The following is a 22,024-nucleotide window of genomic DNA, read 5'->3' on the forward strand; positions in this document are numbered from 1 at the left end:
TGCAGCTGCAGAGACAAAAACTAAATGTCCGAGCACTTCCAAATACTCGGAGGACCCGAGCAACGAGTATACTCGCTCAGCACTAGTAATGATCAGAACGGATTCAACAGTAATCTATTGGCAAAGAAGTTGCACAGATACAACTTTTTAGTCTGGCTTTTAAATTACTGATCTCGGCTGGATCCATTTAACATTGAAGTCTGTGGCAAACAGATCCGCTAATGAGCCATCCGTTTTTCTGGTATTTGTAACGGATTCGTTTGTTGATTACTGATCCAGACTTATCGGACCACACGGCACTGAGTACCATGAAGGAGAGCAGTGAGTAAAGGTCATTTTTCGGAGAATTCCGGGGAGCACACACAGCACAGGCTTGTTAGAGCCCTAATTAGAAAGGGCAAAGTATGCTTGCAGTTTAATAAATGGAAACTTGATGACCGCTTTGGATATAAGTGTCTGCTTGCATTCACCCACTAGATCTCACATTGGACATTGAAGGTGGCAGGTTGACGTGAGCAGCACAGTTCTGCAGGAAACAGTACAATGAAATCTCTTCTGTAGTTTTTGTTGATGGAAAATGTCAGGAGGATTTAATCTGCCAATCGATACGGGCCCCAGTGGTTGGTATACCACCAATCATCGCCTATCCTGTGGATAGGTGATATGTTTTAATCGAACAACCCCTTTAATTAGAATAAAGTCCATACATCGGACATACAATCAGACGGGAGAGAAGTAAGCCAGGATTACATCTGTGTTAGTTTCTGTGATAGAGAAAAAGTAAATTCATTGCAGGCTACTGATTTGTCAAATGTGCACAGAATGAAGCTTGGTGGACCCTATTAACGCTAATGGGGTTCATACAGTTTGTTGCAGTCTTAATCATTGCACCGTGTAGACAGCGGAGCATGTGGCTGCTGAGGACTTTTATCGCCTTACAGAACTTGTGGGATTTAAAATGAAAAGAGGCCAAAGTGAAATGCCTATATTTTTCCAAAAAGTCACAAAATTTTATGTAGGTGGTTTTTTTTTTATTATTTCTTATTCCTTTTCTCATTCTTTATTGTTCCTAATCTAAAATCATACACATACAATGGATCTAACATGTTTACACACCCATGTTTAAAATGTACAACTCAATTGAAAAATAAACTGAAATATTTTAGAGTGAAAAGGAAAACTAAAGAACTGCATAAATATGTACACCCTTAGGCTGTGTGCCCACGATGCGATTTTTAAGCGTTTTTGCCACGATTTTCGGCGCGAAAACGTTTAAAAATCGTGTACAGAACGCCCCCCATGCATTCCTATGGCATTCCGCACATGCTGTGCTAATGCTGCGCTTTTTTCCACGGCGGAATCGCATCGCGGAGAAAATCGCAGCATGCTCATTCTTTTGTGCGGAATCGCAAAGAATTGCCGCGATTCCGCACCCATAGGAATGCATGAGAATCGCTTACCTCCCGCATGTGGCTATGCCCACCATGCGGGAAGTTAAGCGTCTCATGTGCGGTTGGTACCCACGGTGTGGAGGAGAGGAGACTGTCCTCCAGGCCCTGGGTACCATACCCCTGTAAAAAAAAGAATAAAAAATAAAAAAAATCGGGGTGTATTTACCTTCCGACGTCCCGCGTTGTCATCCCGGGCCTCAGCGTTCCCAGTAATGCCTTGCGGCAAGGTCCTGTGATGACGTAGTCTCGCGTGACTCTAGCGGTCTCGCGAGATCGCTATAGTAACGCGAGACCAACGTCATCACAGGTCTCGCAAGGCATCGCTGGGAACGCTGAGGCCCGGGATGGCAGCGCGGGACATCGGAAGGTAAATATACACCGATTTTTTATTTTATCATTTTTAACATTTTATCTTTTACTATTGATGCCGCATAGGCAGCCTCAATAGTAAAAAGCTGCTCACACTTGTCAAACACTATGTTTGAGTGTGACCAACCTGGCAATCACTTTCCAAGCGATGCTTCAAATCGCTTGGAAAGTGCTTCAGAAAATCGCGGCAAAATCGCGAACATAATCGCGGTGAAACCGCGCGATTTCTGGGAAGGAGTCCGATTTTCACTGTGCGTTTTAAAACGCTACGTGGGCACATAGCCTTAAACTAATACTTGACTGAAATACCCTTTGCATATATGACCATATTCAGTCCTTTTTGGGTAGAAGTCTATCAGCATGGAACATTTAGAATTGGCAGTCTTTGCCCATTCTTTCTTGTGGTAGATTTCCAAATCTGACAACTAGGGCATTGCTAATGTATAGCGCCGCCTTCAGGTTGGCTCAGCCATTCCAAAACTGTGATCTTTTGCAAAGCCATTCTTTAGTTGATTTGGATGTTTGCTGCAGATGGTTGTTGTGCTGAAAGGTGAATTTCATCTTCAGTGTTTTAGCAGAGGCCTGATGGTTTTGTTGCAGAATTGACAGATATTTGAAATTGTTCATAATCCCTTCCACCTTGACTTAAGCCCCAGTTCCAGCTGCCAAAAAAAACAGCCCCAAAGAATACTGCTACCTCCACCATGCTTCACTATGGGTATGGTGCTTTTTTGTGATGCTTCAGTGTTGGCTTTACAACAAACATACCTTTTGGAATTATGGACAAATAGTTCAACCTTGGCCGCATCAGACCATAATGCATTTCAGCTTGTGCTTTTGGCAGACTTGATGAAGGTTTTGGCAAACATAGCTGGGCTAGGATGTTTATCTTTATAAGAAAAGGATTCCGTCTTGCCACCCTACCCCAAAGGCCATATATATTTGGAGATTGTTGTCACATACAGTACACGACGAGTAGTTGCTAGACATTCCTGCAGCTTAGCCACTTTACCCCCAAGGGTGGTTTGCATGTTAATGACCAGGCCAATTTTTACAATTATGACCACTGTCCCTTTATTAGGTAATAACTCTGGAACGCTTCCAGATCCCGGTGATTCTGACATTTTTTTTCTCGTGATGTATTGTATTGTATTTCATGATAGTGGTAACAATTTCTTTGATATGACTTGCATTTATTTGTGGAAAAGAAAGAAAATTTGGCAAAAATTTTGAAAATTTCGTAATTTTCCAACTTTGAATTTTCATTTTCAGAGAGTCTTGTAATATAAAATATTTAATAAATAACATTTCCCATTCGTCTACTTTACATCAGCACAATTTTGGAACCAAATTTTTTTTGTTAGAATGTTATAATGGTTAAAAGTTGACCAGCGATTTCTCATTTTTACAACACCCTTTTATTTTTAGAGACCACATCACATTTGAAGTCACTTTGAGGGGGGTCTATATGATAGAAAATACCCCAAAGTGACACCATTCTAAAAACTGCACCCCTCAAGGTGCTCAAAACCATATTCAAGAAGTTTATTAACCCTTCAGGTGCTTCACATGAATCTTTGGAATGTTTAAAAAAAAAAAAATGAACATTTAACTTTTTTTCACACAAAATTTAATTCAGATCCAATTTGTATTATTTTCCCAAGGGTAAGAGGAGAATTGGACCCGAAAAGTTGTTGTGCAATTTGTCCTGAGTACCCTGATACCCCATATGTGGGGGAAAAACCACTGTTTGGGTGCATGGCAGAGCTCTAACTCCAACCCTAACCCTAATTGGAAAATGGAAAATAATTATTCCATATTTTGACCCACAGAGTTATGTAAGGTCTTGTTTCTTGCAGGAGGAGTTGACATTTTTATTGGTATAATTTTCGGGCACATGACATTTTTTGATCGCTTTCTATTCTGATTTTTGGGATGCACCGTTCCACGTGTGGTAAAATTGATAAAGCAGTTTTATTCTTTGGGTCAGTACGATTACAGCGATACCTTATATCATTTTTTTATGTTTTGGCGCTTTTATAAAATAAAAACTATTTTATATAAAAAATTATTTTTGCATCGCTTTATTCTGCGAGCTATAAATTTTATTTTTTCGCTGATAACGCTGTATGGGGGCAGATCTGCATGCTATAGAAGCTGCAGCTTCTGTGCACTGACCTGTGATACTTCCTGACATGCACTGCGCATGACAGGAAGTCTCTCAGGCCTGGAGACCCGGATGTCGCCATGGCAGCGATCGATCCAAAGGCAGAGGGGCTGTCAGAGCTGCTAGCCCCTCTGCCTGCTCCCACAACGCTGCAATCATGTTTGATCGCAGTGTTCCGGGGGTTAACGTGCCGGGAGCGGTCCGTGACTGCTCCTGGCACTTAGTGCCGGGTGTCAGCTGCGAGAATGAGCTGACACCCGGCCACGATCAGCCGCGCACCCCCCCCCCCCCCACGTCCAATTCTAAGAAATGTCACTGTTGTGATAAATTTAAGGCACTTTTAATGACTGACTTTAGTGTTCCATGGTTTATCTAATACCTTAGAAATTTTTCTTGTACCCTTCTTATGCCTCATAACTTTCAACATTGGGACCCATTTGCTGTGTTGTAAGCTGTTTACGGACCATGGCTTTTGCTATAAAATGCAACAAAAATGACAGGAAAATCCTACTAGAACAGCTAATAACCTCCCTCTCCAACATCACTGAAGGAGAGATTACTCATCTCCTTTCCAAATCACGCCTCACCACCTGTGCACTTGACCCCATCCCTTCACCTGCTCACCAACCTCACTAATTCCAGCCCTAACCCATCTCTTCAACCTATCCCTAACTTCTGGTACCTTCCCCTCTGCCTTCAAATGTGCCACCATAACACCCATCCTCAAAAAATCAAACCTTGACCCCACTGCTATGTCCAGCTATCGCCCCATATCACTGCTCCCGTTTGCTTCCAAACTCCTTGAACAGCATGTCCATGCTCAACTTTCCTCCCACCTCTCATCTAACTCCCTCCTTGACATCCTGCAATCTGGCTTCCGCCCCCACCACTCCACTGAAACTGCCCTGACCAAAATTACTAATGACTTACTGCCTAAGCTAACAGACAGTTGTCCATCCTCCTCCTTCTTGACCTGTCCTTTGCCTTTGACACAGTTGACCACTGCCTACTGCTACAGATTCGTTCTTCCCTTGGCATCAAAGACCTTGCCATGTCCTGGATTTCCTCATACCTTTCTGACCGCACATACAGCGTTTCCCACTCCCTCCTCATCCCGCCCCCTCTCTGTTGGAGTCCCCCAAGGCTCTGTCCTGGGATCCCTACTTTTTTCCATCTATACTCTTGGCCTAGGACAACTCATAAAGTCCCATAGCTTCCAGTACCACCTGTATGCAGATGACACTCAGATCTACCTCTCTGGCCCAGATGTCACCTCTCTGCTGTTCAGAATCCCGGAGTGTCTATCAGCCATATCCTCCTTTTTCACCTATCACTTCCTAAAACTCAACGTAGACAAAACTGAACTCATTATCTTTCCTCCATCTCATGTATCTTCCCTACCCGATCTATCTATTATGGTAAACGGCATCAAGCTCTCTCCCGCACCTGAAATCTGCTGCCTCGGAGTAACTCTCGACTCTGCCCTGTCCTTCAAACAATCTCTTGCCAACTCCTGTCGCCTCCAACTCAAAAATATTTCCAGAATCTGTCCCTTCCTCAGTCCTCAATCTACTAAAACTCTTGTAGATGCCCTCATCATCTCCCGCCTTGACTACTGCAACACTCTCCTCTGTGGCCTCCCTGCTAACTCTCTTGCACCACTCCAGTCTGTCCTCAATTCTGCTGCCCGACTAATCCATCTCTCTCCTCGCTACTCCCCTGTCTCCCCCCTCTGCAAATCCCTCCATTGGCTCCCAGTTCCCCAAAGAATCCAGTTCAAACTACTAACACTGACCTACAAAGCCATCCACAATCTTTCCCCTCCCTGTATCTCTGAACTAATCTTCCAATATCTTCCCTCACGTAATCTTCTATCCTCCTATTCTCCTCCACACTTATTTGTTCACACAACCACCTCCAAGATTTCTCCCGAGTATCCCCCATCCTCTGGAATTCTATGCCTCAACACGTCCGATTATCCACCACCCTCAGATCCTTCAAACGGAACCTGTAAACCCATCTTTTCAGGAAAGCTTACAGCCTGCATTGGCCATTCTGCCGCCTCACCATCGCCTGAGCTGCCGCCTCGTCACCACCAGAGCTGCTGCACCCCCGTCCTTCTGTCTCTTCCCCACTATCCCATAGAATGTAAGTCCACAAGGACAGGGTCCTCTCCCCTCTGTACCAGTCTGCCATTGTAAATTTGTTTACTGTTAACGATATCTATAACTTTGCATGTAACCCCCCTTCTCATGTACAGCACCATGGAATTAATGGCGCTAAATAAATAAATAATAAGGCTCAGGGCACATGGACAGGATAGTATGTCATATGCTGGGAAAGGATTAAAGTGCACAGTAACAATACGATTATACTGCAGCACAGGTGTCACGGCTGGCACCTGTCTGCAGAAGTTTTTTTTTTTTTTTATTCAGTGTGTGTATAGGTATTCATTATGCAAACTAGGGGGGCAGGTCAATGAGGGATCAGTGACCTGTCAGCAGGCTGCATTATGAATACCTAATCAGACACCACATAACACCAACCCCGCCTTAGGGCACGAGAATATCATTAACTATAAACTGAAAGTAAAGATTAAGAAACAGCCACAAGAAGGATTTCATCAACCAAGGTATCATTTTATTCAGTATAACAATGCCGACCTGACACTGTCTGTAGGTTACTGAGCACAATCCTGCTGACAGTTCCCTTTAAACAATGTTTTACCTCCAAAGAAAGAATTACAGTATTTGTGATCCCATATTGTCCTGTCTATATTATTTCCTTCCTCCCCTGCCCAGGAGCTGTGGTATGATCAGACCGTGTCCCTGTACGGTCAGACACAGCCATTACACAGTACACAGCAGGGGCACATTTATATCAAATTATCTCAGCACAAGAACAGAACATTTTTTTTAAACACATCCAATTGTGCAACTTATTATTGTAAGATCTACTGATTAAAATGAACTTTTGTTTGTGTGAAAACCCCTTTAATAAGTGTGTATATGCGTATGTGTGTATATACTGTATATAATAATATTATTATTATATAGAATTTTTAAAAGACAGGGCTTTTGACTCAAATATAATGTGGATTCAATATTTTCTAATTTTTTATTTTTTTTTTTTTGCATTTGTCTAGATTAATGGATGTTTGTGCCTCTGCCCGGACAGATAGAGAAACAAAAGTGACCTTAGTTTTTGAGCATGTGGATCAAGACCTGAAGACTTATTTGAATAAAGTTCCTCCTCCTGGCTTGCCTCTCGAAACCATTAAGGTACTGCTATCCCTATCGCCTCTATTCACGCTACCATCATAGAAGCTATAAATGGGGGTCACCCTATTTTCAGAACACTTTCACTTTCTTAAACTGGACTTGACTTAGGGTACCGTCACACTTGGCGATGCACCAGTGATCCCGACAACGATATGACCTGTAGGGATCGCTGGTGCATCGCTACGTGGTCGCTGGTGAGATGTCACAGTCAGATCTCACCAGCGACACAGCAACGATATGGAACGATACGACGATCTTTCGGACCCTGTCTCTCAGATCCGTAGTATTGAGGTCGTTCGTCGTTGTCCCTGTCAAACACAGCGATGCATGCTGGCCAGCGGGACACCAGCGATCAAAAAATGGCCCAGGACATTCGAGCACGATCAGCGACATTGCAGCAGGGGCCCCATCGCCGCTATGTGTCTCGCTAGCGATCTCGCTATGCGAGACGGGGGTTTTAGAAGCTTGAGTAATTGCAATTGTAATAGACTTGTATGGCCGAAGCTGGGCCCATTGGCACCCAGTGACCTCTGCTGGCTCGGTGTCTGACCTGAGCTATTGTACTGTGCATTCTGTGGAAGTCTGATTTTTATGCTAGAAGTTGTACTGTCATCTGATGTGGCGAAAAAATGCAATTGTTCCAGAATGCAACACAGTACAAAGCATTGTGATATAGAAGATCCTGTAAAGCTGCACTCACATCATATCCCTCAGGATGTAATAGGTCATGGCTCAGTGGTTAGCACTGTACCCTTGCAGTGCTGAGGTCCCAGACTCAAATCCCACCAAGGAGTCTGTATGTTCTCCCTGTGTTTGTGTGGGTTTCCTCCAGGTACTTATTTTCATTTCACTCTCTAAAGGCATACTGATAGGGAATATAGATTGACTCCCAATAGGGCCAGTGATGATGATGTCTGGAAAGGGCTGTGGAATATTTCCTTGAGGCTTTTGTTAAGATTTTGCACCAAATCTATGTTTTACAAGCTTAAAATCTACTTTGAAAATATCGGGGCTTCCTGGATGTCTCCTAAAATGACCCTCCACCCTGTAGTAAATGGGACTATACCCACTGGCCTCCACTTGGCTGCCGCTCATCTCCTATCTGTAATCAGTGCCCATTCCCTCCATGTGCAAAATGCCTCTGCAGGTACGTGTGGGGTAAGGCTAAGTTCACATTTTCGAATGGCTGGTCTGCGTATGGCTGCGTACTTCCTCCCTTAAGCGCCGCCTACTTCCGCATGCGTCCTGCATACCTGTCTTTAAATTTGGGTACGTAGGGACATGCGTTGTATATGGATGCGTCTGCATGCCGCATTTGTGCCAGCCGACTGCACGGGAACGCAACATGTTGCATTTCTGTGCGGTTGGCAGGCACGTCAAAACGCCGCATGCAGACGCATACGCATTCAACGCATGTCCCTACGTTCCAGTGTTAAAGATAGGTACGCATGGTGCATGCAGAAGTAGGCGGAGCTTAAGGGAGGACGTACGCAGACCAGCCATATGCAAGTGTGAACTTGGCCTATGTCTGGACCACCCATTCCCTGCGTTTCCATAGGTATGGCATGGCCCGGTGCTGATAGCTGTGCGCACCACGTTATACATGGAGAAATGTACAGTCCCGTTTACTATGGGGCGTTGGAGGGTCGCCTTTGTTAATTCTATTATATCAGAAATGTTTTCTGTATATAAGGAAATTGGATCTGATCTGTAAAGCACAATTAAGGTTTTTGTTGGAAGGAAATCTGTAATAAATGAATGGTGAATGCTGCTTTTGTGCATTAATTTGCGTGCATCCATAATGGCGCTTTGTGTGGCTGCACGCGGACGCTTGTGTGTACTGTATCTGGATGCTTGGGATGATGAGCTTTGATTTTGAAATGAGCGTAGAAATTCCTTGGATTAGTTGACCTGGAAGTTGCGGAGAGGGTTTATGAAGAAGCAGCAGCCGCCTCCGTCCCGCTGACTGCGAGTTCATTAGAACAATCGCTGTGAGTCAGTGGCAGATGAGGCCGAGCAGCTGCACTGAATGGGACTCGCTTCACAGCTGACTTCATACTACTTGCATTCATTGATGATCTGCTCTGGAGAAGCCGCCAATAAATACTGTAAATGCTGTATGCTCAGCTTTACCAGCGCGTGCGCAAATTGCCAAGTGTTTCCCCGTTTCAGCAATTGCTTGGTGTTTGCATTTTTTTCTCTAAAAATAGCCAAATGAACCAGCTAATGACCATTTGTGTTTAATGCTGCTTAAACGTCCATATATTTACCTATTCACATTATTTTCAGCTGGAGCACCGTTTATTTAATTTATCATTTGGTAGTCCAGAAATTGTGGTATGAAAATAAAAAATGTGGCCAAATCAGCAAAGACTATCAGAATCCCTCACGGATAACGACACTGCCTGTGCATCCTGTATGTATATGCTGTAGCGTACACTGCCTGTGCGTCCTGTATGCATATGCTGTAGCGTACACTGCCTGTGCGTCCTGTATGTATATGCTGTAGCGTATACTGCCTGTGCGTCCTGTATGCATATGCAGTAGCGTACACTGCCTGTGCGTCCTGTATGTATATGCTGTAGCGTACACTGCCTGTGCGTCCTGTATGCATATGCAGTAGCGTACACTGCCTGTGCGTCCTGTATGTATATGCTGTAGCGTACACTGCCTGTGCGTCCTGTATGTATATACAGTAGCGTATCACAAAAAATAATACAACTAGTTTTACATTGTAAGAGGTTCTTTCATGTATTTCAGGAATGGGAAGAGGCCGGATGGTGCAAAAAATAGTTTGCCATTTATTTGGCTAATGTATCCTAAGAGGATACTATGTTTGTTTGTATTTTTTGCACTATATTTTTCGGGGTGCAGCCAAGCCCAAACACGTTTGGTCTCGCATGAGGGGTTTTCACACTTTGATGCATTGAGAGTGTGCTGACCAGCCTGCCTAATCGAAAAATAGTAGGGGCGTGACTAATAGGCTGTGAACCAGACACTGTGCAGTGCCCTTGTGTGAACAACGCCCTATGCGGGCCTTTATTGTGCAGTTGTATACTGGGCAGTCACCCCCTCCAGGAATGGGTAGGTGGAGAGTGGCTGCTGATCTGGTATTTTGCACCTGTGTTGCTGACATCTTGCTTTATGGGATGGCTGCACCCTGTAGTGCATTTGTTCTATGATCTGGGCAGGTAAGTGTTGCTGCCTTTTTGTCTGCTGTTGAAATGAATTTTTGGAGACTTTGAATCGTCTTTAGTGGCTTTGCTAACTTGTTAAGTAATAAAGTTGCCCTGAACATTTTAGTCTGCAGTAGTTTCTGCATAATTCTGAACCCGTCCATCTTCCAGGAATCCTGCCCAGAACATAGGAGTTAATCTGGTGGCTGAGTGAAGCCGTGACCCCTGGATAATAGGGCCAGCTTAAGTGACTATTGTCTTATTGGAGGGGGGTAGGGTGGGGGGATATATCTCTGCAGGTAATTGTCTTACCACCTATTGTTTAATCAGGTTTTATTCTGATAACACATTCTCCTTGAAGGGAATTTGCTGCAGTGTTTACTGTTGTGTTAATAATTACTGATGATAGGATTTATTTTTAAAACAAAATGTCATGTTTGAATGTTGATTATTTCTGCAGGCACTGGGGGGCGCTGTCATTTTTATTTGCTGCTGTGTTGAGCTGGCCGTACACATTAGATGGCTGTTGGCTGAGCGATGTTTCCGCCCATCATGTGTGATGCCGTCCGTGTATTAAATCCTATCATGTGTGATTCAGTGAAGTCACGTCGCCAGCCATCCGCTTTGACACTGTCCACTTCAGGATCACTTTGCAGTCACCAACAAAAATGTCTTTGCAAAAGGTTAAGGGAGGAAGAAGTTTAGGATCACCGTGCAAACGCCTAGAAGTGTAGGGGCCGAGTGACGTCAGACACATGGAGAAGATCCTGCGCATTCACCGCAGTGCTATCGTGAGATGGCATTACACTTGGCTTTCATGGCAAGTCTCGGCAGCTGCTCTCCCTACTGTTGAAAATTATAAACTTATTTAAAGCCTCTTTCATATCAGCATTAAAAAAAATATATAACATTAATACTTAACATTTTTTCATCTCGGAAAATGGCAAAACAATAGATTTTTTTATTTTTTTTTATTTTTACTATATAGTGAACACGGTAAATAAAAAAACATAACCAAAAACCATTGTGGCGTTGCACTTTTCTTTTGTAGTTTGGACACTCTTGGAATTGTTGTTCCCGCTTTCCAGTACATCACATAATAAAATGAATGTCTTGCAAAAGTACAAATCGCCCCACAAAAAACAAGCCCCTCATATGGCTTCATCAATAGGGAGGAAAAAAAAAGTATCGCTCTTGAAAGAAGAAGAAAAATTGAAAACCCATAAACTGAAAATAGCCATGGAGGGGGGGGGTGGCTAAAGATGGAAGCCCTGATTTTTTTTTTTTTTTAAGTTTCTGTGTTCAGTAGTTTTTTAATAACTTGTTCCAGATCACTTGCTATCACTGTGTTGTGTTATTTTGTATTTTTGTTTATAAAGCAAGTGCAGTAATGTTTTGTGACTTTGGGGGGATTAATGTTGATGTTCGGTGCTTTCTCCCTCTGCAGAACCTGATGCGGCAGTTCCTGTCTGGCTTAGAATTCCTTCATCTGAACTGTATTGTGCACCGTGACCTGAAGCCAGAAAATATCCTGGTGACCAGCTGTGGACAGGTTAAACTAGCCGACTTTGGTCTGGCCCGGATTTACAGCTGCCAGATGGCACTAACCCCAGTGGTAAGTAAAGGGTCCCCATGTCACTTGGCCATACACATTAGATGAAGGTCGGGGAGCTTACCAGCGACTCGGTGCATGGGGGGCTGAGAGACCTCTGCCGGGAACAGTGGTGCATTTTGAATTCCTTCTTGCCCATCCATTTTCTCTGGTGTATATAGGGACTTCTTGATATGCCCCTATATATCCGTGGACCTACATATATTTTGGGTCATGTAGTTGGTTTCAGTCTGCCAGGAGCATCACTGTTTGGGCTCACGGAGGGAGGTCATAAGTTGTGGACTATAGAGATGGACGATAAAGCCAAAGGTGAAGCGTTTTCTTGTTGTAAGCCATATTACAAAAATGGAATACTCAAGGGAGCAGCAGTTATGATATAAGGGCAAAAATTTGCCCATGGTTATGGCCACTAGCATCTAGCTATCACTAAATCAGTGGTGGTAACCATGGTCCTGCGATACCTGCACATGAGGAAAAAGACAAAGCGAATCAGAAGAACTATTCTACAGCTGTAATTGGAGGTATTGGCTAATAATATTACACCTACTACACATTGGGATAGGATCTTGGAGATGGGAATGCCCCTTTATATAACGTAGGCACATAAGGAGATGAAAATTGTACATAAATTTGGAGGTTATATTTAACATGTATAACGTCCTAATAGCCCAAAGGTAATCTGCAATGTGCAGGGCCTTAAAAACAGGTGCGACTGGACTGATGGTGCCCTGCCCCGAAGATACTGCATTATTGAAGTGCTCAACAATAGCAATACAGCAGTATATTGGATATATGTGAATATTGAACCTTTTACATGCTACATTTTCACAATAGTATTGCACTGCGGTAATGAATGTCCCGTTTTATAAAGGTAGAAGGTGCTGGTGATAACTTGGCCTTCAGAATAGTTCCCCAGAAATTGCCTTCCTTCCAAACTTGCTACTGAGGGAAGTCCCGGATGGTTCGTTCAGTTGTCAGGTTGCAGTATGCTGCTGGAGCGTCCCCCGTCTCACTCGCTTTCTGTGCTGTGTGGAGCGCTCCGGCCGGCCACGCTGTGAGACCCTTGTGAATCTGGTGGGTGACATCACATCAGATACTATGGTGTGCCAATTCAGCCCCCAAAACCCACACATTTCAAAGGCGCACGACCCTTCCTTACATTAAAATGTGTTTGTATTAGTTAAATCTTTTTAGCGCACTTAATCTATTTTGCCTGCCCAGTAAGAAAACTAGCAATGTCTGCAAAGACTGAAGCAAGGAAGCTTTACTGAGCCGTAGCCACACCTCAAGAAAGGAGGGCCGTGAGCTTAGAAACGCGTCTGTTCTTATGGCTGAATTGGCACACCGTAGTATCTGAAGTGACGTCACAATAGCTAGACGTTTGCACCAGAATCCACTTTTCTGACAGCCATTACATCTACAGCAGAGCAGTAGTAGAAATACACCTCCAAGTTTTATACGTTTTCAACAGATCAGCACTAGTGATGAGCGAACGTGCTCGGAAAATGTCTTCTCCAAGCACGCTCGGGTGTTAACCACATGCAAATCATGCAGCCGCCGGGACTAGAACATAATATACGAGCACGCCAAGATTGCTCGGAAAACACCTGAGTATGTTCAAAGAAGCCGTTATCCGTCACTAATCGGCACACATCCGTTTTCTCTACCAGCAGCTCTACATCCCCCTAAGAACCTGCCTCCCAGTGTTTTAACCCATTTTTTCACTTGTACATCATATGATCCCTTTTCTCAAAACAGCCTCCCCATCTGCACCTCACTAATAATTTTGGGGGATCCTTACTGCATAAACCAAAATGTAAATGTGTGCCAAAGCCACCCAGGCCTGGTGCGGTGCGGCATAATTTTTATAGGGTGCAGAATGATGTGTACAGCGGTTATCAAAATGTGCCATAAATCTGGCACAAAAACTATGGCTTTAGACACTTTACATGTATGCACAAAAGTTTCCAAAATATACTAATGAATAATCATTTATAGGAAAGAACTAAAATTTGTAATAAATCTAAAAATAAAATTACTAAATCTCCTCCCCATATGCGCAGTCATTGAGTAACAACCTGCGGTGTGACTGCAGCGCTGACCATTTATTGCAGCTGTCCGTCCCCACTGTTGTGCTCCATTTACATAAAGCCGCCCGCCAACCTACAATTGTTGGTGGTCATTTCCTTGCATGACGTTTGTTACTGATTTGTAAAGTTTCTGGGGAATTTTTCAGCCAGTTTCTCATTATCACCCTGTTCCACTGATGCTTTCTAAATGACTTATCTGAGTCTTTTATGCCCAATGCTCATTTCCCCTTTTCTCACTTTAAATGTTTTTTTGCTGCTTTGTGTTGTGACTACCGATGTGGGGGTGGGGATGACTCATTTGTAATATTTGAGGCTTGTATTGGTCAGTATGAGAGCTGTGGTGGAGCATTCCTTGTGTGCATAGTTTGCCGAATATGTCATGAGACAGGATGTAACAGGCTGGCCGTGTGCATGTAATTGTGTGGATTATGTAATGTACTTGTGCCCATGTGTATCGCAGTGCAGTACATTGTAGCATTATTATATTATTCACTCTAATATAGAATGGTGAAGAAAAACCTAAAAACTCAGCCTTTTCTTGCTGATTCCTTCTCAGGCTTCCACCAAAAAGTGAATCCTCTGCCACATCCATTGTTTGCTTTCATTTTTCAGTTCCATCTTTTTGTTTCTTTGACATTGCTGTTTGAGGGTTTATGTTGTGTGGTGTTTATATATATATATATATATATATATATATATATATATATATATATATATAGTGATTATAGGGAACCTGACATTTAAAAAAAACAATAAAAAAGGAAAACCGTTGTTAACCTGCAGAAATGGGGTTAATCTGCAGGTTAATGGCATTCTGACGCACTGAGAGCTCCGCTGCCAGGAGGAAGTTAATTTTATTACCGCCCCCAACTGACAGCCTTGGGCTTTCAGTCATAGGGGTGTGGCCAGCAAGGCTTCAGTAACCGCTCTGTGCATAGCGAGCAGCAGCTGTTACATCACATCCCCAGCACTGACCGACAGCCGTCTCGCTATTAGGCTATGTGCACACGCTGCGGGTTTTTCCACGCGGATCCGCAGGTAAAGCCGCAGGTAAAGTGACCTGCGGTTTTCCTGCGGTTTGGTCTGCGGTTTTGCCCTGCGGTTTCACACCTCTACTATGTTAAAGGTGTGAAACCGCTGCGGAATCCGCACAAACAATTGACATGCTGCAGCAAAACCACATGGAAAAAACGCAGCGTGAGCACAGCGGATTTAAAATGCCATAGGGTAACATGGTACTGTACCATGTCTGCGGAGGGCCAAAACCGCTGTGGAAACGCAGCAGAATCTGCAACGTGTGTGCACAGCCTTAGTCTACAGATTTGCCCCATATCTGCAGGTTAATGTTTTTTTTTTTTTGTTTTTTTTTACATTGTGGTTTTCTGTTAAATTAAAAAAGATCTTACCATTTTAGTCATCTATAATAAAAAAAATTAAAATATTTTGCAGGGTGGAATGGCTAAAAAAAACCCAAAAAAACAATTCTGGGTTTCATTGTATGAGCAAATAACTGCAGTAAAAATGACCTTTTTTATTTTCCAGGTCTGTATGATTACAGTGATGTCAAACACTAGTTTTTAGGTTTTACAACTTTTAAAAGCTAAAAAAAAACATTTGAAAAGTTCTGGGTCTCAGAATATGACATAACCTTTTTTTTAATTTATTTTTTATTTTTATGGAGTTGTGCCAGAGCTTGTTTTTGTGGGGAGAACTGTAGGTTTGATTGAGAGATATATATATATATATATATATATATATATATATATATATATATATATATATATATATTATTTTTTTTTTTTTTTTTTTTTTTATTTATATATTTTTTTGGGGGGAGGGTGCAAAATGACAAACGGCAATGATGCAAATTTTGTTTACATTTTTTTTTTCAACTTTATTTAATTTAATCCCATTAGGAGACTTGAACCTGTGGCTGTTCTGTGTATTGTTGTGCCTTGTGCTCTTTGCTTCCTCCTATTAGTTCCCATTAGGCTTCTGTCTGTCATTACAAGCTGTCTGCACAACATGACACCAGCCCACGTTGTGATGGGGTGATTATGTAACAACCGAATCCGAACAAACTCGCTCATCTCTATTAAGATGATAAACTAGGATGGTGATTAAAGGGTCTGACGGCAAAGAATGACTGCTCAAACCAAGCACAGGCGCTCGCTGCTTACATGTTTAGCCCCGCTGTGATGCCTGTACTTGGCTTGAACAGTCATTCTGTGCTGACCGTCCCTTTTAAAGTGAATGGAGTGAGCTGCAATTCCACATACAGTACATCCTTAGGATAGGTGTGGTGTAAGTACAGCAGCTTCATCAGGTTGAAGATCTGTTTAATTTTGATTTGTGTTGTAAAGCCATGTGACAGATTCATTTTGTTTGTTGTTTTAGATTTTTTTTATTTGCAGAAAAACCACAAAGCAGCAAAGAAACTTGTGTAAATGAACTATAAACTGATCGTGACGTGACTGGTCTGATCCCACCTGCACTCTCATACTGTACAGATGGATAGTCTTGCATTTTCCTATACAATGTCCCGGTATCATTTTAGAGGTACAGGGAGTCAAGACAAATGAGAAAATGATATAGTAGCTGACAAATGTAGAAAGTGTTTTACATCATGGGTTCAGTTATACTTATTATAAATCATCAAAGAAAAAATTCATTGTTGAGCACTTTTCTTCTTTCCCTTTTATCATTTTTTGGGCGGCTAACACGCCCCTGTGATGAGTAAGGCCTGATCAGCACTTTCCTTGTTATTTGGTAGTATCATTACTAAATCTAGAAGACAAGTTGAATCCATGTCCTCTGGGGATTTTCCAGAATAGTTAGGATTTATAATTCATGAGATTCCTCCCTTTCCGTACATCTAAGTAAACGCAGCTCTATTCTCTGTACCCGTCCATACTTGCTCCTGTGTCCGCTCTTGGTGTATTTCCTTTTATATCAGTTACTTCTCTCCCTTTTGGAGCCTCCTTGTCTGTAAATTCCCTCTCCCTGACTGCGCCTCTGCATATAAATACCGGCCTCTTGTTTGTCTGTGGAGCGTTCTCATCTGTAATGGTAATGTTTCTCTCACATTTATGATGCAATAATACCCTTAAACACATGAAAGGGAATGTCTCATCAGAAAATGACCAAATATATATATATATATATATATATATATATATATATATATTTATTAGTAGGTAAGGAAAGTATTCAGACCCCTTTAAATTTTTCACTCTTTGTTTCTTTGCAGCCATTTGGTAAATTCAAAAAAGTTCGTTTTTTCCTCATTAATGTACACTATGCACCCCATCTTGACTGAAAAAAAACAGAAATGCAGACATTTTTGCAAATTTATTAAAAAAGAAAAACTGAAATATCACATGGTGATAAGTATTCAGACACTCATATTTAAGTCACTTGCTGTCCATTTCCTTGTAATCCTTGAGATGGTTCTACTCTTTCACTGGAGTCCAGCTGTGTTTAATTAAACTGATAGGACTTGATTTGTAAAGGCACACACCTGTCTATATAAGAACTCACAGTGCATGTCAGACCAAATGAGAATCATGAGATCAAAGGAACTGGCCAAGGAGCTCAGAGACAGAATTGTGGCAAGGCACAGATCTGGCCAAGGTTACAAATGAATTTCTGCAGTACTCAAGGTTCCTAAGAGCACAGTCGCCTCCATCATGCTTAAATGGAAAAAGTTTTGGACCACCAGAAGTCTTCTGTGACCTGGCTGTACAGTCAAACTGAGCAATTGTGAGAGAAGAGCCTTAAGGCCCCGTCACACTAAGCGACTTACCAGCGATCCCGACACCAATATCAATGTGTCAGGATCGCTGGTAAGTCGCTATGTGATCGCTGGCCATCGCTGTAAAAAATAGAATCAAAATAAAAAATATAGTTATTCTCACCTTCCGACGTCGCGTTCAGCCATCCTGCCTCTCTCCACACTCCGGTCCCAGTGATCCTTTGCACGAATGACCGCGAGACTTTGTTATCCCGCGAGACCGTGACATCTCGCGGTCATTCGTGCAAAGGATCACTGGGACCGGAGCGTGAAGAGAGGCAGGATGGCTGAACGCGACGTCGGAAGGTGAGAATAACTATATTTTTTTATTTTTTTTTTATTATTTTTTTACACCTGATCGCTGGTCTCCCGCCTGTCACACGCAGCAATGCGTGCTGGCCAGCGGGAGACCAGCGACCAAAGAAATGTCCAGAGGTTTCTTCCAGCGATCAGCGATACCGGCAGGGGGGCCGCTCGCTGATCGCTGTCACACATAGCGATCTCGCTGGTGAGATCGCTGTTACGTCACAAAAGTTGTGACTCAGCAGCGATCTTGCTACCGAGATCGCTTAGTGAGACGGGGCCTTTAGTCAGAGAGGTAAAGAAGAACCCCAAGATCACTGTGGCTGAGCTCCACAGATGCAGTAGGGAGATGGGAGTAAGTTGACTTTGTGGAAATATCACTGCAGCCCTCCACGAAGTCTGGCCTTTATGGCATAGTGACCCGACGGAAGCCTCTCCTCAGTGCCAGACATATGAAAGCCTGCATAGAGTTTTCTAAAAAAAAAAAACACATGAAGGACTCCCAGACTATGAGAAATAAGATTCTCTGGTCTGATGATGCAAACCCAACAGTGAAACATGGTGGTGTTTTTCAGCTGTAGGGACAGGACGACTGGTTGCAATTGAAGTAAACATGAATGAGGCCAAGTACAGATATATCCTGGATGAAAACTTCTTCCAGAGTGCTCTGGACCTCAGATTTGGCTGAAGGTTCACCTTCCAACAAGACAATGACCCACACACAGCTAAAATAACAAGAGTGGCTTCAGAACAACTCTGTGAACATTCTTGACTAGCCCAGCCAGAGCCCTGACCTAAACCCAATTTAGCATCTCTGGGGAGACCTGAAAATTGCTGTCCACCAACGTTCACCATCCAACCTGACGGAACTGGAGAAGATCTGCAACGAAGAATGGCAGAGGTTCCCCAAATCCAGGTGTGAAAAACTTGCTGCATCATTTTCCTGACTGTACTAGCTCAAAAGGGTGCTCCTAATCAATACTGGGCAAAGGGTCTGAATACTTATGACCATGTGATGTTTCAGTTTTTCTTTTTTAATAAATTTTCAAAAATTTCTACATTTCTGTTTTTCTGTCAAGATGGGGTGCAGAGTGCACATTTAATGAGAAAAAAATGAACTTTTTTGAATCTGCTAAATTTTTGTTTTCTGATCACACATTAACAAGTAATTTATAGTCTTTTGAACCCATGGATGCAGACCTCTGACGCCTGTGTATAGGAAAATGCCTTTCTTTTGCTCCTGCAGTGCTTTGGGTAGGATCACCCTCAGCAGTCTGTTATCTTGCTCTTTCCCTATTTCCAGATCATTTCATGTGTGCTGTTATCTACATTACATTCAGCAGACAGCCCTGGAACTTTCCCTTAACTGCACAATTTTAATTCAAGACAAAAAAGTGAAAATTATAAGAGGTTCACTTTAAGGATACTGAGGGAAAACTGTAAGTAGTAAGTCCCTAAATTACTTATCACAGATATTCTTAATAGCGATGGAACTGAATATCTTGCCAAACCCCCATATTCAAGGTTATTTGTCCCCACATTTGACCTATCTAAACTATTAATATGGGTATACAGGTTATAGACTGCTGAGGAGAATTGACACCTGTATGTCTCATATCAGATGCCTTGTTGTGGATAAATCCTCTTTTATCACTTTTATATAAATTACTTCTGCCAGACTATGGGGAGGACGCTGCCTGGAAGATAACTTTCCCTTCAGAGTGTGATATGTAATGGCCGCTCTTTGTTCTCCTGATCTCACTGCAGAGCTGTGTGTGGTTATACCTAGGCCCCGTCTCACTAAGCGACTTACCAGCGATCCCGACACCGATATGAAGGTGTCAGGATCGCTAGTAAGTTGCTATGTGATCGCTGGTGAGCTGTCACACAGACAGCTTCACCAGCGATCAGCACAGCGATGCCGAGCGCCCGGCATCGCTGGCCATCCTGTAAAAAATAGAATCAAAATAAAAAATATAGTTATTCTCACCTTCCGACGTCCCGTTCAGCCATCCCGCCTCTCTCCACGCTCCGGTCCCAGTGATCCTTTGCATGAATGACCGCGAGATGTCACGGTCTCGCGGGATAACAAAGTCTCGCGGTCATTCGTGCAAAGGATCACTGGGACCGGAGCGTGGAGAGAGGCGGGATGGCTGAACGGGACGTCGGAAGGTGAGGATAACTATATTTATTATTTTTTTTATTATTTTTTACACCTGATCGCTGGTCTCCCGCTGTCACACACAGCGATGCGTGCTGGCCAGCGGGAGACCAGCGACCAAAGAAATGTCCAGAGGTTTCTTGCAGCGATCAGCGATACCGGCAGGGGGGCCGCTCGCTGATCGCTGTCACACACAGCGATCTCGCTGGTGAGATCGCTGTTACGTCACAAAAGTTGTGACTCAGCAGCGATCTCGCTACCGAGATTGCTTAGTGAGACAGGGCCTTAACACATCTGCAGGTTCCTCTCAGCTACAGCTTCCAGCTCACAGGCAGACAGGGCTGCAATATTGTTGCAATACAGCAGAGCTTGGAGAGCTGCAACAATGTGTTTGCAATAAGACTTCATTTTCTCCTATTCTGTGTTAGTTACTTGTCTCACACTGGTAACTCCTTCTTCGTGTAACACAATCTCTGGGGGCAGAGTTATCTTCCAGGAAGTTTCCTCCCCTCCATAGTCTGAGAGGTCATTGATATAAAAGTGATAGAAGATGATTCATAAGCAACAAGTCATCTGATATGAGACCTACAAGGATGACTTTTTTCAGCAGTCTATAGCCTGTGTGTCCATATAACTACTAGTATGAAAAGAGGCTCAAATCTAGAGTGCCCATGATACTATGATGGAAAGCTATGTTTTGTGTTTTGTTGTTCCCGCGGTGTCGGTTCCCCGTCTCCCAGGGCTCCTGTGCTGTTGTGACATGCAATGATGGCATCCAATCAGCTCTGGCATCACTGTCCCCGCCTCCTGTCGGATCGAGCTGGAAGAGGAAGTCAGGGACTAGCTCCCTCCCGGACTTCCTCTTTATGTTTGATTTGTCTGAAGGTGGGGACAATGGCACTAGTGCTGATTGGGCACTGGCGTCACATGTCATAACCGTATGCAAGCCCGGGACCACGAGTTCTGACACCGCAGAAACAGCGCTGGCACGGGAGGGGAGTATAAGCCTTATTAGTTATGGGAACCAAACATTTTGATGAAGGGGTTATTCTAGAAGTGGACAACCCTTTTAAAGGGGTTGTCTGGTTTAAAATAGTCTGCAGTCACTCTTTCACTGCAAACTTGTGAATCCTCCAAGCGCACGCACTGTGAGCTGCGGGGATTCGCCTTTCTCTGCCCCGGGAATGGAGGTCATGTGTGCAATATGGAGAACCAAGTCTAGTGAGCTAAGCCTCGCTCAATGCACTTGTGTTGTACACAGCGTGAGTGCAGACTTTTTATTTTACACTGGACCCATGTTAAGGCCCCGATACAACTTAAACTATAATCAACGGAACCTGCCAATATCGTTGGAATTGTGGGGGACTTCCGACAGATGTTGGGAAGAGAAGAATCCAGAATGTTGGATCCTATTGTCCTCTCGGAGATGGGCCACTGTCGGAGGACTCCACCAATGGCTCTCTGATAGAGGACACCGGAGTGCCCAGCCAAGAGTTCTTGTGTATGGGGAGTTCAGGAGAGAGAGTGGTTGGTAGAACAAACACTATTTAAGACCTCATTCATACGGTCTTTAAGAGGCATGTGTTCTATCCGCGGTTTTCACAGAACATGTAACCATTAT

The 22,024-nt window shown here is 43.3% G+C and overlaps 1 protein-coding gene across 4 annotated transcripts in view; it reads left to right on the top strand.

Annotated features, from left to right (window-relative positions):
* CDK4 (cyclin dependent kinase 4) overlaps positions 1-22,024 on the top strand; it is a 41,353-nt gene that overhangs the window by 13,754 nt on the left and 5,575 nt on the right. For all 4 annotated transcript variants that reach the window (XM_073576769.1, XM_073576766.1, XM_073576768.1 and 1 more), the window contains exons 3-4: positions 7,133-7,268; positions 11,892-12,059. In XM_073576769.1, coding sequence (XP_073432870.1) covers positions 7,133-7,268; positions 11,892-12,059 — 304 coding nt within the window. The remainder of the gene's footprint in view (positions 1-7,132; positions 7,269-11,891; positions 12,060-22,024) is intronic.

Source organism: Dendrobates tinctorius, unplaced genomic scaffold (assembly GCF_039654945.1).
Source record: "Dendrobates tinctorius isolate UK_male_01 unplaced genomic scaffold, ASM3965494v1 ptg000051l, whole genome shotgun sequence".
NCBI classification, from domain to species: Eukaryota; Metazoa; Chordata; class Amphibia; order Anura; family Dendrobatidae; genus Dendrobates; species Dendrobates tinctorius.